General features: G+C 42.1%; 2 protein-coding genes across 2 annotated transcripts; one reads left to right on the forward strand and one right to left on the reverse strand.

Annotated features, from left to right (window-relative positions):
* Nucleotides 1–181: 181 nt before the first annotated feature.
* Nucleotides 182–6,582, forward strand: parp2 (poly (ADP-ribose) polymerase 2). Its single transcript, XM_029453626.1, has 17 exons — nt 182–364; nt 881–1,090; nt 1,377–1,544; nt 1,898–1,968; nt 2,371–2,421; nt 2,661–2,757; nt 2,898–2,973; nt 3,056–3,158; nt 3,234–3,387; nt 3,617–3,755; nt 3,837–3,900; nt 3,994–4,128; nt 4,404–4,531; nt 4,694–4,793; nt 5,021–5,119; nt 5,350–5,474; nt 5,640–6,582. The coding sequence occupies exons 1-17, from the start codon at nt 289–291 to the stop codon at nt 5,797–5,799; spliced, it is 1,956 nt and encodes a 651-aa protein (XP_029309486.1). The 5' UTR covers nt 182–288; the 3' UTR covers nt 5,800–6,582.
* A 1,772-nt stretch (nt 6,583–8,354) lies between these two features.
* On the reverse strand, nt 8,355–14,882 carry LOC115022308 (protein lifeguard 1). Its single transcript, XM_029453276.1, has 5 exons — nt 14,814–14,882; nt 11,717–12,016; nt 11,271–11,465; nt 10,617–10,745; nt 8,355–8,462 (listed from the first exon to the last, which is right to left on the reverse strand). Exons 2-5 carry the CDS (start codon nt 11,981–11,983, stop codon nt 8,355–8,357), a joined length of 699 nt encoding a protein of 232 aa, XP_029309136.1. The 5' UTR covers nt 11,984–12,016; nt 14,814–14,882.
* Nucleotides 14,883–14,993: the final 111 nt, after the last annotated feature.

Raw genomic sequence — 14,993 nt, forward strand, 5'->3', positions numbered from 1 at the left:
CATAAGCACAAAACATTAAAGGCTAAAATTGGACTATTTCTGATTGATTTTAAACATAAACTTACCAAAACTACTTACGTTACCATAGTAACAGGCAGCGGTTTTTAACGAGGGTGCAGAGCGCATGCGTCAGGATCACGATAGGTTTGGAGTGATGCATCTTGACATTAAACGATCTTCAGCGGCCCCGGACAGGAAGCAGTGGTCGGAAAAGTTTACCGCCTTCTCTGTTGTGTCACTTTCTCACTGTACGTTCTTACCACTAATATTTATTTTTCCTAATCCACCATGAGGCGTACACGAAGTTCGAGAAGTAATAAAAGTCAGAGTGTACAAGAAAATGAAGAAGTCCAGTCGAAAACAGGTTGGTGCTCTTTAGCCGTCGGAAGCTAACGTTAGCTGCTGTAACGAGAGGAGAGCAGGGACATCACTGTCATGTGTTTATGGTCTGCAGGCTTTACTGGAGATGTTCATTTATGAAAATTAAAGATTATTTGTTCAGATGAACATTACAACAGACCGTTTCTATGAAAATAAATGTCAATATATGTCACGTTTATTAATTTAGTGCCAACTTTTTATATTGATGCAGTTGGTCTTTAATTCTTTAATTTAAGACATTTATTTCCCATTCCCAGTTAGATTAGATTTAGTTTATTCATATGTATAATTCAATCCCTATTGATAGCTTTTTTTATTTTATTAATTGAACAATCCGTGTCTTAAGGATCAAAAACTGGAAGTACCAAGTTACCAGAACTCTTAAAGTGTTGCTTCAGTAAGGTTTGAACAACCCTGGTGTGTGTGTGTGTGTGTGTGTGTGTGTGTGTGTGTGTGTGTGTGTGTGTGTGTGTGTGTGTGTGTGTGTGTGTGTGATCAGTTTGGCAGTGGAAAGGAGATGAAGGACAGTGGGAACCATACTCTCCTTCAGCCTGTGCCTTGTTGGACTCCGCTGTCTCTTCAGGAACAACTTCCGTCACCCTGTCTCCGGGCTCTGGGACGTCCTACGAAGTCGACCTGAAGAAAATGGTCCAGATTAATCCTGTCACCAAGTACAAGAGGAACATTCGCTCTCAGACAGTAAAACCAGGTGTGTATTATGTGTTCTGCCACAGCACTGTTTTACTGTAGATCCCCTCTGCTTTTGCTATCAATGTGTATTATTTTGCATTTAATTAATAACTTTGATTTTTAAGTGCCTTAAAATGATCTCAGGGTGTCACAGCCATCAAGTCCAAAATAATTATCCTATTTCACATTTCCTAACTGCTGTTTCACTGGACTTTCACTACTAACACTTTATTAGGAAAGGCTTTATGTATTTGTATTATGTATACGTATTTAAAATGTTTCTTCTGTTTCCTTCTTTTTGCCAGAAAGTTTGACTGATGCTGGTGACTTGACTGCTGAAGAAGAGACCATGGTTGTCGTTAAAGAGGAAGAGGAGGAGACGGAGAAGCAGCCTGCAGCTAAGAGGAAGAGAGGGCAGAGCAAGAGTCAGACAAAAAGTGAAAAAATCCCCAAAGAAGAAATAAAAAGCGACGGTAACGTGGATTTTTATTGTCATTCTGAAAATGGATGAATGTTGCTGTTTTGTTTTTGTTATGTAGAAGAAAGAAAGCTGCATTTCGTTGCACAGTGACAATAAATGATCCTTGTAGCCGTGAATATTTGCTGGTGATGATCAGGACTAAAGTTTGTTACAAGATGTAATTCAGTGAAAGTGGAAAATAATATTAACATATCATTTTATTGCTGTTTTTTTGACATGGACATGTTTGTCCTCTGAAGACATCAGAGCAGCTTTTGAGGCACTCGAGTTAGAAGGACATGAAGTTTCCTGTACTGTCCGCTGACCTCATTAACGGTTTATCTCTGATCTTTGGATGTTGAACAGAAGTTGTGAGGACGGTGGTCATGAAGGGAAAAGCTCCTGTGGACCTCGAATGTAAAGCCAAACTGGGAAAGGTACAGTTTATATGTCCACACGCCGGATACAACTCATGATTCACATCGGTCATGCTCGTGGTTCGACACCTGTAGAAAACATTTGCACTGCTCCAGTTACAGTTCCTCTTGTGAGCGTGACACAGTTTGTGGTTTATTATACATGAATGTGTGTTGTACGATATCGGATGATCAGCTGAGTTTTATTCTTTGAAATTAATTCAGTTTCTATCAACTAATTGTAAATAGCAGAGAAAGTGCTATCAATGATACATGAGACAAATGTCCAACATACTGATGGGACGATACTCTTGGGATATTAAAAGTTTACAGGGACAATATGTTTTTAATTTCCCACTTGTACAGTGCAGACAAAGTGCAGTCACCTTCATTTATAATGGTCAATATTTCCTTCTCTTTCAGGCTCATGTCTACAGTGAAGGAAAGGATGTTTACGACGTGATGCTTAATCAGGTAAAACATTTAATTACTTTTTTATTTCTATATTGAGTAGTGCTGACGGTCTAAAATAGTACCTGTGAAGAGTTTTATAGATATTCTAATCACAATTGTTCACTATGGTTTCAGGCACTGCAAATATATTTCACTTCGCTACTTGCCTATAAAGTTCTCACTATTTTCTCCTACAAAGTAAGGAAGTTCCTGACCTGATTCTCCGGCTCACAGTAAATACTTTCTGTCTTATTTTGCAGACGAATCTTCAGTTTAACAACAACAAGTACTACCTGATCCAGCTGCTGCAGGACGACAACTCCAAGGCTTACAATGTGTGGTTGAGGTGGGGCAGAGGTGAGTTTATGTGCCCGTTATTCTCAACATAGTTTATATATATATGTAGAAATGTTTGTATTTACGCAGGAAATGAACACAAGCCTGCAGGTAAGAACTGATTCATCATATTTAGCTGGTTTCTCCGTTGTTTCTTTTAGTGGGAAAAGTGGGTCAAAACGGTCTGACAGCCTTCGGTGGAGACCTGGTGAAAGCCAAAGATTTCTTCAAGAAAAAGTGAGATTGGGCATTAAAAACAAATGTTTCTGGACACATTGAAGTGAGTTTAGTTAAATTCTGAAGCCGTGTTTTGCCACAGGTTCTTGGACAAGACCAAGAATGAGTGGGAAGACCGGGAGAGTTTTGAGAAAGTGGCTGGAAAATACGACATGGTCTACATGGACTACAGCGGCGATAAAAAGGCAAAGAACCAGCAAGTGAAGTTTCCTCTAAATATCATCTATCACTTTGTGTATTAATATATTTCACTGTTGCAGGAGGAGAACCAGACTACGGTGGATGCTGCAACCAAAAAGAAGACCTCCAAGCTGGATGAGAAGATCCAGTCGCTCCTGGAGCTCATCTGTGACATCAAAGCCATGGAGGAGTGCGTGCTGGAGATGAAGTTTGACACCCGGAAAGCTCCTCTTGGTCAGTCGGACAGAATCAAAATCACAACAGAATTGTATCAGAATTTGCCATTTCTACGAGTAACTTAAGCAGGATTTAATTTAATAGTAAGTTATATAGACCACATATATAGCATTTAAAAATATTCAAGTTGCTATTATTTGATGCAATAAAACAAGTTCTCAAAGTCATCTGACAAAGTGTTTCATGCTTCATGTTTCAAAGTCAGTGTTTTTCTTTGTGTCTGCAGGCAAACTGACCTCAGAGCAGATCCGTGCAGGCTACACGGCACTGAAGAAAATCGAGGAGTGTTTGAAGAAGAAGGGCGGCAATCGTGAGCTGCTGGAGGCATGCAACCAGTTCTACACGCGCATCCCTCATGACTTTGGGTAGGGACTATGTGGCTGTTGAGAGATTAAAGTCAAACATTGATCTCCGTCTTGCAGTAACTAAAATATTTAATTCTCCAGGTTGAAAACTCCTCCAATCATTCATACTGAAGATGAGCTGAAGGAAAAGATTGCGCTGTTGGAGGTAAAGGGTTTTAAAAGAAATGATCGACAGCTATTCTGATTATGTCTTCGATTAAATCTGTGGTTCAAACGTTTGTATCTGTATGTTTTTCAGGCTCTGAGTGACATTCAGATAGCAGTGAAAATGGTTGAGTCCAGTAAAGACAGTGACGAACATCCTCTGGACCAACAGTACTGCTCCCTCCAGTGCCAACTGCAGCCTCTGGACTCCAGCAGCAACGAGTACACGGTCAGTGTTTTACTTCAAGGTCAAAGTTCATGAGTCTGGACTCATACACTGCTGTTATCTTCATGGATGCAAGATTAAAATGATGCACTACTGTATTAATGCAGTATTAATGCTGTATTACTACTGTATTAATGCAGTATTAATACTGCATTAATACTGCATTAATACTGTAGTAATACTGCATTAATGCCGGAGGTTAATATAATCCCCATATACAATGTTGAATTGTTCCTTTAAACTTAGTATTTTGTTGTAAATCTCTCTTCTGTGTGAAGGTGATAGAAAAGTATCTACAGTCCACTCACGCCTCCACCCATCGTGACTACACCATGACTGTCCTCGACATCTTCTCAGTGGACCGAGCCGGGGAGAGGAACAACTTCCTCTCACAGATGCACAACAGGTGATGCACAGCGGGCTTAGTGTTTGGATACATTCTCAACACATCTGAAGGCTTTGATAAAATACTGTTACTGCTTCCTGCGGCCTCAGGTAGCGTATGTGCCGTGTTGCTTTGAAATCGTCATTGCTATAACGTCTTTTTTAAAATGTTCCTGTCTTCCAGGACTCTGTTGTGGCACGGTTCCCGCCTAACTAACTGGGTCGGCATCCTCAGCCAGGGGCTCCGAGTGGCCCCACCTGAAGCCCCCGTCACTGGTTACATGGTACTTGTTTTCATTTGATTCTTCCTTTATGTTTGTCTCAAACTCAACTACTCTGTTAAAAATACTAGAATCAATACATTACAGTTCATTTAGGCATCTATTAAAACCATGAGCTGACAGTTATGTAAGAATTAAATGATCTATAAACTATTCAATATTTTTCAATACAGCACTATATATTTCTTTTATTCCAGTGATAATAATTTCCCTGATTGTCTTTCATCTAGTTTGGAAAAGGTATCTACTTTGCCGACATGTCGTCAAAGAGTGCCAACTACTGCTTTGCCAATCAGAACAACCACGTGGGATTGCTGTTACTGAGTGAGGTGAGGTGACTTCCTGTTTTCTGTGGCCAGATTCCATGAGGTCGTCGCATATCATATTTACACATATATGTGCCAGGTGCAGGACAACAGATCCCATAGAGCTGCCAATACAAGTCCAACACTCGGATTAACAATAAAACCAACATGACTTGAACGTCACGTTGCACGTTTGGCCCTGATGTGATGCAGCACGGTTTCATTGTCCGTCCTTTGTGTCTGTGTGACTGCAGGTCGCTCTGGGAGACTGTAACGAGCTGCTGGACGCCGACTATGAGGCCAAAAATCTGCCGGCTGGAAAACACAGCACCAAGGGCCTTGGACAGACCGGACCGGACCCCAAGCACTCTGTCGATCTGTTAGTCTCTTTCATTACACTGACGCATGCGTCGGATTACTCGTTAATAGAAATAATCGTTGGCACTGGTCTAAAACTTGTGACTCTCTGAGAGGAAATCAGTTTGTACTTAATGTGTCATAAATACCAGAGTGGTCCATTTGTAATTCTCTTTCTCTTTCCCAGGGATGGTGTGATTGTGCCTATGGGGCCGGGGGTGAAGACGGGGGTGGGTAAAAACAGCTGTTACTCCCTCCTGTACAACGAGTACATCGTTTACAACCCTGCCCAGACTCGCATGAGGTACCTGCTGCGGATCAAGTTCAACTACGCTTCACTGTGGTGAGGTCGTGCCGAACACAGCGGACGTGTGAAATCTGGAGATTTCGAGGGATTTTCTTTCCACAAAGTGGGAACTTTGGTTTCCTGAGCAATGTCAAAATACTTGCTGCTTTTCTTTGTCACATCTCATATATTTGGGGTTTTATCTGTTGAATTAAGAAACATTTCTATTTCATATGAATTAGTTGAGGCCGATGATGGTGATGATGATGATGGTGATGGTGATGATGTCCACAGTGGTGTTCGATGGATCCAGAGTTTAAACAACTGACTCCAACAAAGTCCTTTTTCTTCAATGGGTTTTCTCTCGTGCAGCGTTGCATCCTGGTTCTTTTGGACCCTGTCGAATGATTTCTGAATAACACTTTGTGAGTCCAGTGAACTATGATGAGGCTGAAAGATGAATTCATGTAATCCCACAAAATATGCTCAACATTTTTGCACTATTTCTTTTTTCTATGATTCTTTCTGTGCGTACGTCCTCGTATCGATGTAAGCTGTATTGTATTGTGGTTTGTTCTGTGCTTTGGAGCTGTATGAAACACTAACAGCCTTGTGGATCTATTGAATATCAGCGTCTGACTTTACTGACAACATAATCATTTAAAAGTTCTTTTAGCAGGTTTGAGAATTTATACTGAATAATGACCTAAACTCTGTTGAATGCGTCTTATTGAAACTGGATTCTTTCATTTGTTTTGATAAACATTTCTGTATTATTTCATTGTCAGTTAAAACAGTTACAGTATATACATAGTAATAATAATAAAGTACATGTGTGTGTACAGTTTGGAGTGTGTGTAGAGTTTCACCTCCACCCCAGCAGGTAGAGCATGAGAGCAGCGTTGATGTATTCCTCTGGATCCAGACGTAGCTCATCCCCCCCCCCCCCCATCATCAGCTGACAGTCCACCATCAGGAACTGAAGGGAGGAAGAGGAGGAGGAAGAGTTAGGCCAGGGTGAGAGTAGCACCAGATAACTAAGTAAATTGCGTACTTACTCAAGTATGCCATTACTACCAACATTACCTTTTAACAAAATATAAAAATATTCAGTATTTTAAGGCAAATTAAAATGATTAAATATCAATTCTTCTACAGTAAACGTGTGAGCTCACATACTTTTCCTCTTAACGTCACTCGTCATCGTTTCTTATTCCTAAACGGTTAATTGGTTAATTGACTGGACGGTCTGAAGAGCCGCAATGCATTATGGGGCGATTGAGTTTGTCCAGTAAGATGTCTCGCGCTCAAATATTCCTGCTAATCTAGTGTGTGTGTGTGTATATATATATATATATATATATATATATATATATATATATACACATCAGGGCATTTCTCGCGTCCACAAAATCCTCATCCTATGCAGCTGGAATTCACTACATACTGAATTTTACGTAATACTTAGTATGAATAGTATGTTAGTGTGCAATGTTGAACATACGGTTAGACTTGCTTACCTTCAAAGTCCCTACACATATATCGGTATATATACACAGTATATATATGTATATGTATATATATATATATATATATATATATATATATATACTGCTGCTGAGCTGTTGCCCAAGAATGGTTTATATTGGGAAGTGAAAGTGAGCGGTGGTGCCACTTCTCTCTGGAAAACCACTGTTGTGTCGAGTTACTTAGTTTACAAAACTTCCCATGGTCTTGGATTCTCCAGCAGTCATGATGCCACATGAACATCCCGAGATGTTATCCAAGGTTGAAGTTCCAAAAGCAGAAGGTTATAGTCACAAGACAAGAGGCCTTATTCACAGCATACAGTTCTAAAAACATCATCCTTTACAAAGAAAAGGTCCAAATTCAAAATGTCACGTTGGTAAAAACATTAAAGCAAAATGTACTGAGAGTACAGTAAAAGTACTCATTGAACTGATGACGTAAAACTGAATGATTTTAAACTAATAGAAATGAAAAGAGTTTGCTGTTATACTTGGGGTATACTTACTTATACTTTGAGGTAGTGAAAAGTGGGGCCCGGGGACTTCCAGGGGTCCGCATGTCTTATCATAGTGTATGTGTCACTTCTTCACTTTCAGCTAGCTCAGTACAAAATCAAAGATGGGACACCTCAGGACACCTGATCTAATTACCTGACAATGTTCGGTGTCAGCAGTCGTCCATGTTGACTTATATTTTTAAATCCAAAGTTTGGAAACAAAATCAATACTGAGCTCTTAACATCTAAACGTCAAGATGTCCTTTGATGTACATTCAAGTGAGACTAAATCAAGTCAAACAGCCCAATGTGGTGCTTATTTGTAAAACTTGTATGTTGGCACAATATGACTGAAAACTTTTTTTCTAATCTCCTGTTTCGGTCACTTTTAAGCAAAAATGTGAAACTCTGGATTCAGCAAACTGAATATCTTTAGACAGATAAATGAGTTGCAGCCCGACAGTTCTGACGACAGAGGGGCTCGACACATCCCACGTTTATACAACGCACTCAAACACCAACAAAACCACTTCTTTAGACATTTTTTATATTAGTTTTTATTCATATACAACTGAGACTCACACACCGTCTCACCGTCTCACCGTCACACCTTCTCGTAGAAGTTGCAAGAACACAAACACGATCACGTCCACAGTCAGAATCAGCAGAACACCGAACCAAATGTTGAAATCATCAGTCTGCAAATAATACAGGAACACATTAGTAGATTTCAGTCTCAGGCCAATTCCTTTATTTTTTGCTGTACACAATTGAGTTTGACATCATAAGATGAATATGAGAAAGAAACAAGTCCTTCAGCTTCTATTACCAGGTATTTACATCTAGATCTGATAAACAACTTACAAGATAGCATCTGTTTTCACGGAACACCAAATCTTTAGGTGAGCAGAAGTATCGGAACAGAGACTTCACATAGTGTGAAAAGTGAATAATACTTAATATTTAGTTGCAAATCCTTTGCTTGTAATAACTGCCTCAAGCCTGCCACCCATTGACGTCACCAAACTTTTGCATTCTTCTTTTGTGATGCCTTTCACCGCAGCCTCTTTGTTTGTTTCGGGGGGGGGTTCTCCCTTCAGTCTCCTCTTTAGCAGGTAAAATGCTCAATATGGTTTAAGTCTGGAGATCGACTTGGCCAGTCGAAAACCTTCCACTTCTTTCCCCTCATGAACTCCCTGGTTGTTTTGGGTCGTTGTCTTGCTGCATGATGAAGGAACTCACGATCAGTTTGGTTGCATCTCTCTTTAAGTTGGCAGACAAAATGTTTCTGTAGACTTCTGAGTTCATGTTGCTGCTGCCATCATGTGTTGCATCATCAAAGAAGATCAATGAGCCCGTCCCAGAAGAAGCCATGCAAGCCCCAGCCATGACATTACCTCCACCGTGTTTCACAGATGAGCTCGTGTGTTTGGGATCATGAGTAGATCCCTTCTTTCTCCACACGTTAGTCTTTTCATCACTTTGGCAAAGGCTTCATCTTTGTCTCATCAGTCCATAAAGCGTCGTCCCAGAACTCTGTACTTTTTGGCAAATTCTAATCTGGCCTTCCTGTTCTTATTGCTAATGAGCGGTTTGCATCTTCTGGTGTAGCCTCTGTACTTTTGTTCCCAAAGTCTTCTGTGAACGGTGGATTGTGAAACCTTCACACCTTCTTTACAGTTCTCACAATGTTTCTGTCATCAACTGCTGAGGTTTTCCTTGGTCTACCAGTTCAACGTCTGTTGCTCAGTACACCAGTGGTGTCTTTCTTCTTCAGGACATTCCCAATGGTTGTACTGGCTGTGGCCAATGTTTGTGCAATGGCTCTGATTGATTTTCCATCTTCTCTCAGTTTCAAAATTGCTTGCTTTTCAACGAAAAACACCCGTCAGTCACATGTTCCTATACTTTTGCTCACTTGAATGGGTGGGTTCAAACAAAAGGTGCTAGCTCCTAAGTTGTTTATCAGATCCTAGATGTAAATACATGGAAATGTTTCTTTCTCATATTCATCTTTTGTTTGTCAAACTCAATTGTTTTCAGTGTACAGCAAAAATAGAGGAATTGGCCTCGCAGTTCCAATAGTTTTGGAGGGGACTGTATATTGCTTACAAACAGCTGCTTTTAAGGACAATATTTCATTTTTTATAATCAGTGTAAGTACATTATAATAAAGAAAACAATAATCAAAGACAAAATTGACCTGTTGATCGACATAAAAATGCATTTACAACATCACGTGAAGGTCCGCTGCTAAAAGAGTCCCTGTGGAAACAACGCATTTGTATCGTTCCGGGAGGGTTCCACAGAGCAGGATGAAGTGGGGGGTGGTAAATGTTTTGCAAAGTAAAGTTTGTAGCCATATAGTAGTTTTTTTTACATGATAATTATTTTTATATTATTGAATTCATGTTGAATATTTAGAGTTCATGTTTATTATTCCTTGATTTGTCTTTAACTGTTCTGAGGGAAACACTCGGGCTATAGCACCCCTGTTTTTGTCTGTCGAGGCTATATAAGGCAGCTCTTGTGAAATTGAGGAGCGAGTAGGAGAGAATGAATGAATGCAGTCAATCGTGACAGCCGGTTGGTGACACTATATATATATATATATATATATATATATATAGTTAATAAATGCCCACGTTTGTGGTTTGCTTGTTCTCCTGCCTCTGCCTCCTTGCTTATGGTCTGGACCGCTCTTGGTCAGACACATCCTAAAATCTAACATGGATTTTCTTTACAGAAACCATTGAGAGCTACTGAAAAGTCTACACATCTCCTCGTTTAAAACAAACACAGAGTGTGACGTCTGTATACAGGAGGCAGGCTCTTTGGCCTGGTTGTCTGACCTGTTCAGAGAATCCAATGATTGCCAGAGAAATGACCAGCGTTGCTCCCAAAGTTATGGCGACATCAGTGGTGTCGTGGAAGCAGGCGATGGTTCCCACCATGTATGATAAGCTCAGGATGACCACAACCTGTAAGCACACATTTCAATGTATCATGTGAGAAAGCTTCAACAGAGACAGATCCAGATCGTTATGTGAAAAATGTAATCAGAGCAGACATCTTGTCTTCCAGGAACACTGGTTGGTGTGCACTCCTTACCCTGGTTGTGTTTGTGTCATGCTATGCATTGTGTGTTTAATCATCACAATACAGGAAGAGCCTGTCCTCATTTTAAATGCCAACAAAACCTCAACGGCTCACAGCGTGTGAACACAACCTTAGAGGAATCTGAGGTCTTCTTTGAACGTAATAATGAACCAGTTTCTCAAAGAGAGGTTTACATGTTGAGGAAAACCCAGCAGTGAATAAAACATTTGTTAAAATGTTTAATCTTTAAAAGTGTTCTTTATTGAGGCAGCGGCTCGCCTTCTTCACTTGTCAGGGTTAACGCTCCTTTTGGTCTCTTATTTAAATGTTTTCTGTGACAGTATCTATATTGTGTGAAATCACTTTCCCTATTAGATATATTTGGTTTTAATGTGTTTGTAACCCACCAGTGCCACGGTGTTCCAGGGGTGACGCCGACTGAAGGACTTGCTGAAGGTAAGGGCGCTCGTGAGCACGAGGAAGATGATGAAGGAGCTGAAGTAGGCCAACAGGTTGATCTGCTCCACCTTACCTCCAGAGAAGGTGAACACACACACCACACTGAAGGTGAACAGCAGCTGGAGAGTCAGGATGCTGAGCATCTGCACAGGAAAGCTTCATTACCAAGTATTCACAGCAGCTGATCTTATTGGTGTACATAAATGTGTTACGGCTCATCAAAATAGATTTTCCTTGTCCAAGCAAACAATAAGAGATTGTTTTTATACTTTCTTATCCTGTTAATCATCTTGTGCGAACCCTGAAATGTCTCTTGTGATCCCTTAGGATGGTCCCGACACCAGGTTAGGAAAATCTGGCGTAGAATAATGTGCCCACGGCAAGTCGTACAAACCTTTCTAACAAACGCTCTTCTGACTGTCTTGTCATCAAAAGAAGATGGAGCTATCAGTGGAGTTGTGTCCGATGACGCTACTGGGCTGATGTCCCAGAAAGACTCGTACCCAGTGGTCGGCTGATAGGTGCAAGCTGTCTCGGTTTTGGTTGCCGGGTACATTTCTGGGGCTGCAGAGTAGGGTGGAGGTTGCTGTGCTTCGTAGGATGTTGGTGATGAGGACACATCATCAGCAGGAGCGTCCTGTGTCTCTGCTGTATCTGACATTCTGGAGGAAACTGTGGCTCAAACACAGAAGTTCTGTTAAAGAAAAAGAGGAACTTACTGAATATCAAATCAAACACGGGACAGATGGGATACGAACTGTTACCCAGCTGACGGGGGAAGTTCCTGTTTAATTATACTGTATGATTTAATCATTAATGTGTGGAGCTGTGTGTGCAGGTGGAGAAGCTGTGTGTGTGCAGGTGGAGAAGCTGTGTGTGTGCAGGTGGAGCAGCTGTGTGTGCAGGTGGAGAAGCTGTGTGTGCAGGTGGAGAAGCTGTGTGTGTGCAGGTGGAGCAGATGTGTGTGCAGGTGGAGAAGCTGTGTGTGCAGGTGGAGAAGCTGTGTGTGTGCAGGTGGAGCAGCTGTGTGTTCAGGTGGAGAAGCTGTGTGTTCAGGTGGAGAAGCTGTGTGTGCAGGTGGAGAAGCTGTGTGTTCAGGTGGAGAAGCTGTGTGTTCAGGTGGAGAAGCTGTGTGTGCAGGTGGAGAAGCTGTGTGTGCAGGTGGAGAAGCTGTGTGTTCAGGTGGAGCAGCTGTGCGTGCAGGTGAAGAAGTTGTGTGTGCAGGTGGAGCAGCTGTGTGTGCAGGTGGAGCAGCTGTGCGTGCAGGTGAAGAAGTTGTGCGTGCAGGTGGAGCAGCTGTGCGTGCAGGTGGAGCAGCTGTGCGTGCAGGTGGAAAAACTGTGGCTCAAACACAGAAGTTCTGTTAAAGAAAAAGAGGAACTTACTGAATATCAAATCAAACACGGGACAGATGGGATACGAACTGTTACCCAGCTGACGGGGGAAGTTCCTGTTTAATTATACTGTATGATTTAATCATTAATGTGTGGAGCTGTGTGTGCAGGTGGAGCAGCTATGCGTGCAGGTGGAGCAGCTGTGCGTGCAGGTGGAGCAGATGTGTGTGCAGGTGGAGCAGCTGTGCGTGCAGGTGGAGAAGCTGTGTGTGCAGGTGGAGAAGCTGTGTGTGCAGGTGGAGCAGCTGTGTGTGCAGGTGGAGCAGCTGTGTGTGCAGGTGGAGAAGCTGTGTGTGCAGGTGGAGCAGCTGTGTGTGCAGGTGGAGCAGCTGTGTGTGTGCAGGTGGAGCAGCTGTGTGGAGCAGCTGTGTGTGCAGGTGGAGCAGCTGTGCGTGCAGGTGAAGAAGTTGTGTGTGCAGGTGGAGAAGCTGTGTGTGCAGGTGGAGCAGCTGTGTGTGCAGGTGGAGCAGCTGTGTGTGCAGGTGGAGCAGCTGTGTGTGCAGGTGGAGCAGCTGTGCGTGCAGGTGAAGAAGTTGTGTGTGCAGGTGGAGAAGCTGTGTGTGCAGGTGGAGAAGCTGTGTGTGCAGGTGGAGCAGCTGTGTGTGCAGGTGGAGCAGCTGTGTGTGCAGGGTGGAGCAGCTGTGTGTGCAGGTGGAGCAGCTGTGTGTGCAGGTGGAGCAGCTGTGTGTGCAGCTGTGTGTGCAGGTGGAGCAGCTGTGTGTGCAGGTGGAGCAGCTGTGTGTGCAGGTGGAGCAGCTGTAGCAGCTGTGTGTGCAGGTGGAGCAGCTGTGTGTGCAGGTGGAGAAGCTGTGTGTGCAGGTGGAGCAGCTGTGTGTGCAGGTGGAGCAGCTGTGTGTGCAGGTGGAGAAGCTGTGTGTGCAGGTGGAGCAGCTGTGTGTGCAGGTGGAGCAGCTGTGTGTGCAGGTGGAGCAGCTGTGTGTGCAGGTGGAGAAGCTGTGTGTGCAGGTGGAGCAGCTGTGTGTGCAGGTGGAGCAGCTGTGTGTGCAGGTGGAGCAGCTGTGTGTGCAGGTGGAGCAGCTGTGTGTGCAGGTGGAGAAGCTGTGTGTGCAGGTGGAGCAGCTGTGTGTGCAGGTGGAGCAGCTGTGTGAGTCTGTAATTAGCAGCTAAACACAAATGTGTTCTTTATTTATAGATTCCCTTCGCTGATTATTTCAGGTGTGCTATGAACATCAGTTTTCTTCCCGAGGTGGGACGAGACTATGAGACGATATCAGGCTACAATGTGCTATTTTCTATTTTGCACAATGTTCATTGTGTGTCTTTAAGGAATTTATGTTTAAACATTCCTAAGGGGTCATGTGACTTAAAATGACCCTGCTTGTCGGAGGGTCAAGTAGTGTATTTTGAGAAACATGAGAAAATAAATAAACTCCGTCTGCTGGATAAAATTTAAAGATGTATTTACGGATTACTTTAATCCACACAAAACTGTTTTACCTAAAACATTTATCTGCACCTATAAGATCAGTTGCTGTGAAATATCACAGTTATGGTAACAATGTCCTTTGGGAGGTGTACATTTCACATGTGTGTGTGTTGCTTGCTGTTGTGAGGCAGATAAAGTGGTTTGGCACCAAAAAATAAATGTCTTGAAGCAGGATTAAAGAAAATAATTGGCATTTATTAACAAAAGGTTTCGAAGCAAAGGGTAAAAAGTGGAACGTGGGGTATTCAATAATATATATGGTGTTCAGAGCATTAATATAGCAGCGCACTACAACTAGCTTTGTAAAGAAACAGAAGTAATGTCTGTGACTTCTATGTATTTCTTGGGGTTTAAGGAAAACGCAGGTGTGTGTGCTTTATGGGCTTGAAGCAAAGGAACAAACAACTCAAGTGACACCTGTCACTCACCCGAGTAATTATAGAGCAAACATCCGAGTCATACAGAATAATGAACGTAGCATTAATACAACATCTCTATCCGTACTAATGAGAACACCAAATATTATAGAACCCATAAAACAAAGTCATCAAGCGTGTCTTTTATACACCTTGAGTGACACATTAACACTGTTAATGCTACTTTACACAAAGACAACGTAAAGAATAGAAAGTAAAGAGAAGAGTTCTTACCTGTTGTGTTGGATTATAATTGTGTCTGTTACTCTCAAAGTGTTGAGCGAGGCGGAGACTGTTGATGGGTTTGACGTGTTTATAGATTTATAGACACTTCCTGACATTAGGTCATGTAAAAAAAATAAAACAAACCATCTGCAATTGATTTAAAATATAATAGAGGTTGTCACTTCTTCC

The sequence above is a fragment of the Cottoperca gobio genome, chromosome 17 (genome assembly GCF_900634415.1).
Source record: "Cottoperca gobio chromosome 17, fCotGob3.1, whole genome shotgun sequence".
In the NCBI taxonomy this organism is placed as follows: domain Eukaryota; kingdom Metazoa; phylum Chordata; class Actinopteri; order Perciformes; family Bovichtidae; genus Cottoperca; species Cottoperca gobio.

Excerpts from the sequence above, each read along its gene's own strand:
- parp2 (XM_029453626.1), top strand. The coding sequence starts at position 289 with ATGAGGCGTACACGAAGTTCGAGAAGTAATAAAAGTCAGAGTGTACAA. Across the intron at positions 3,388-3,616 it reads CACCCGGAAAGCTCCTCTTG|GCAAACTGACCTCAGAGCAG; the intron begins GTCAGTCGGACA and ends TTGTGTCTGCAG. Across the intron at positions 4,794-5,020 it reads CCCCCGTCACTGGTTACATG|TTTGGAAAAGGTATCTACTT; the intron begins GTACTTGTTTTC and ends TCTTTCATCTAG.
- LOC115022308 (XM_029453276.1), bottom strand. The coding sequence starts at position 11,983 with ATGTCAGATACAGCAGAGACACAGGACGCTCCTGCTGATGATGTGTCC. Across the intron at positions 11,466-11,716 it reads GAAGAGCGTTTGTTAGAAAG|ATGCTCAGCATCCTGACTCT; the intron begins GTTTGTACGACT and ends TTTCCTGTGCAG. Across the intron at positions 10,746-11,270 it reads CCTGGAACACCGTGGCACTG|GTTGTGGTCATCCTGAGCTT; the intron begins GTGGGTTACAAA and ends GTGTGCTTACAG.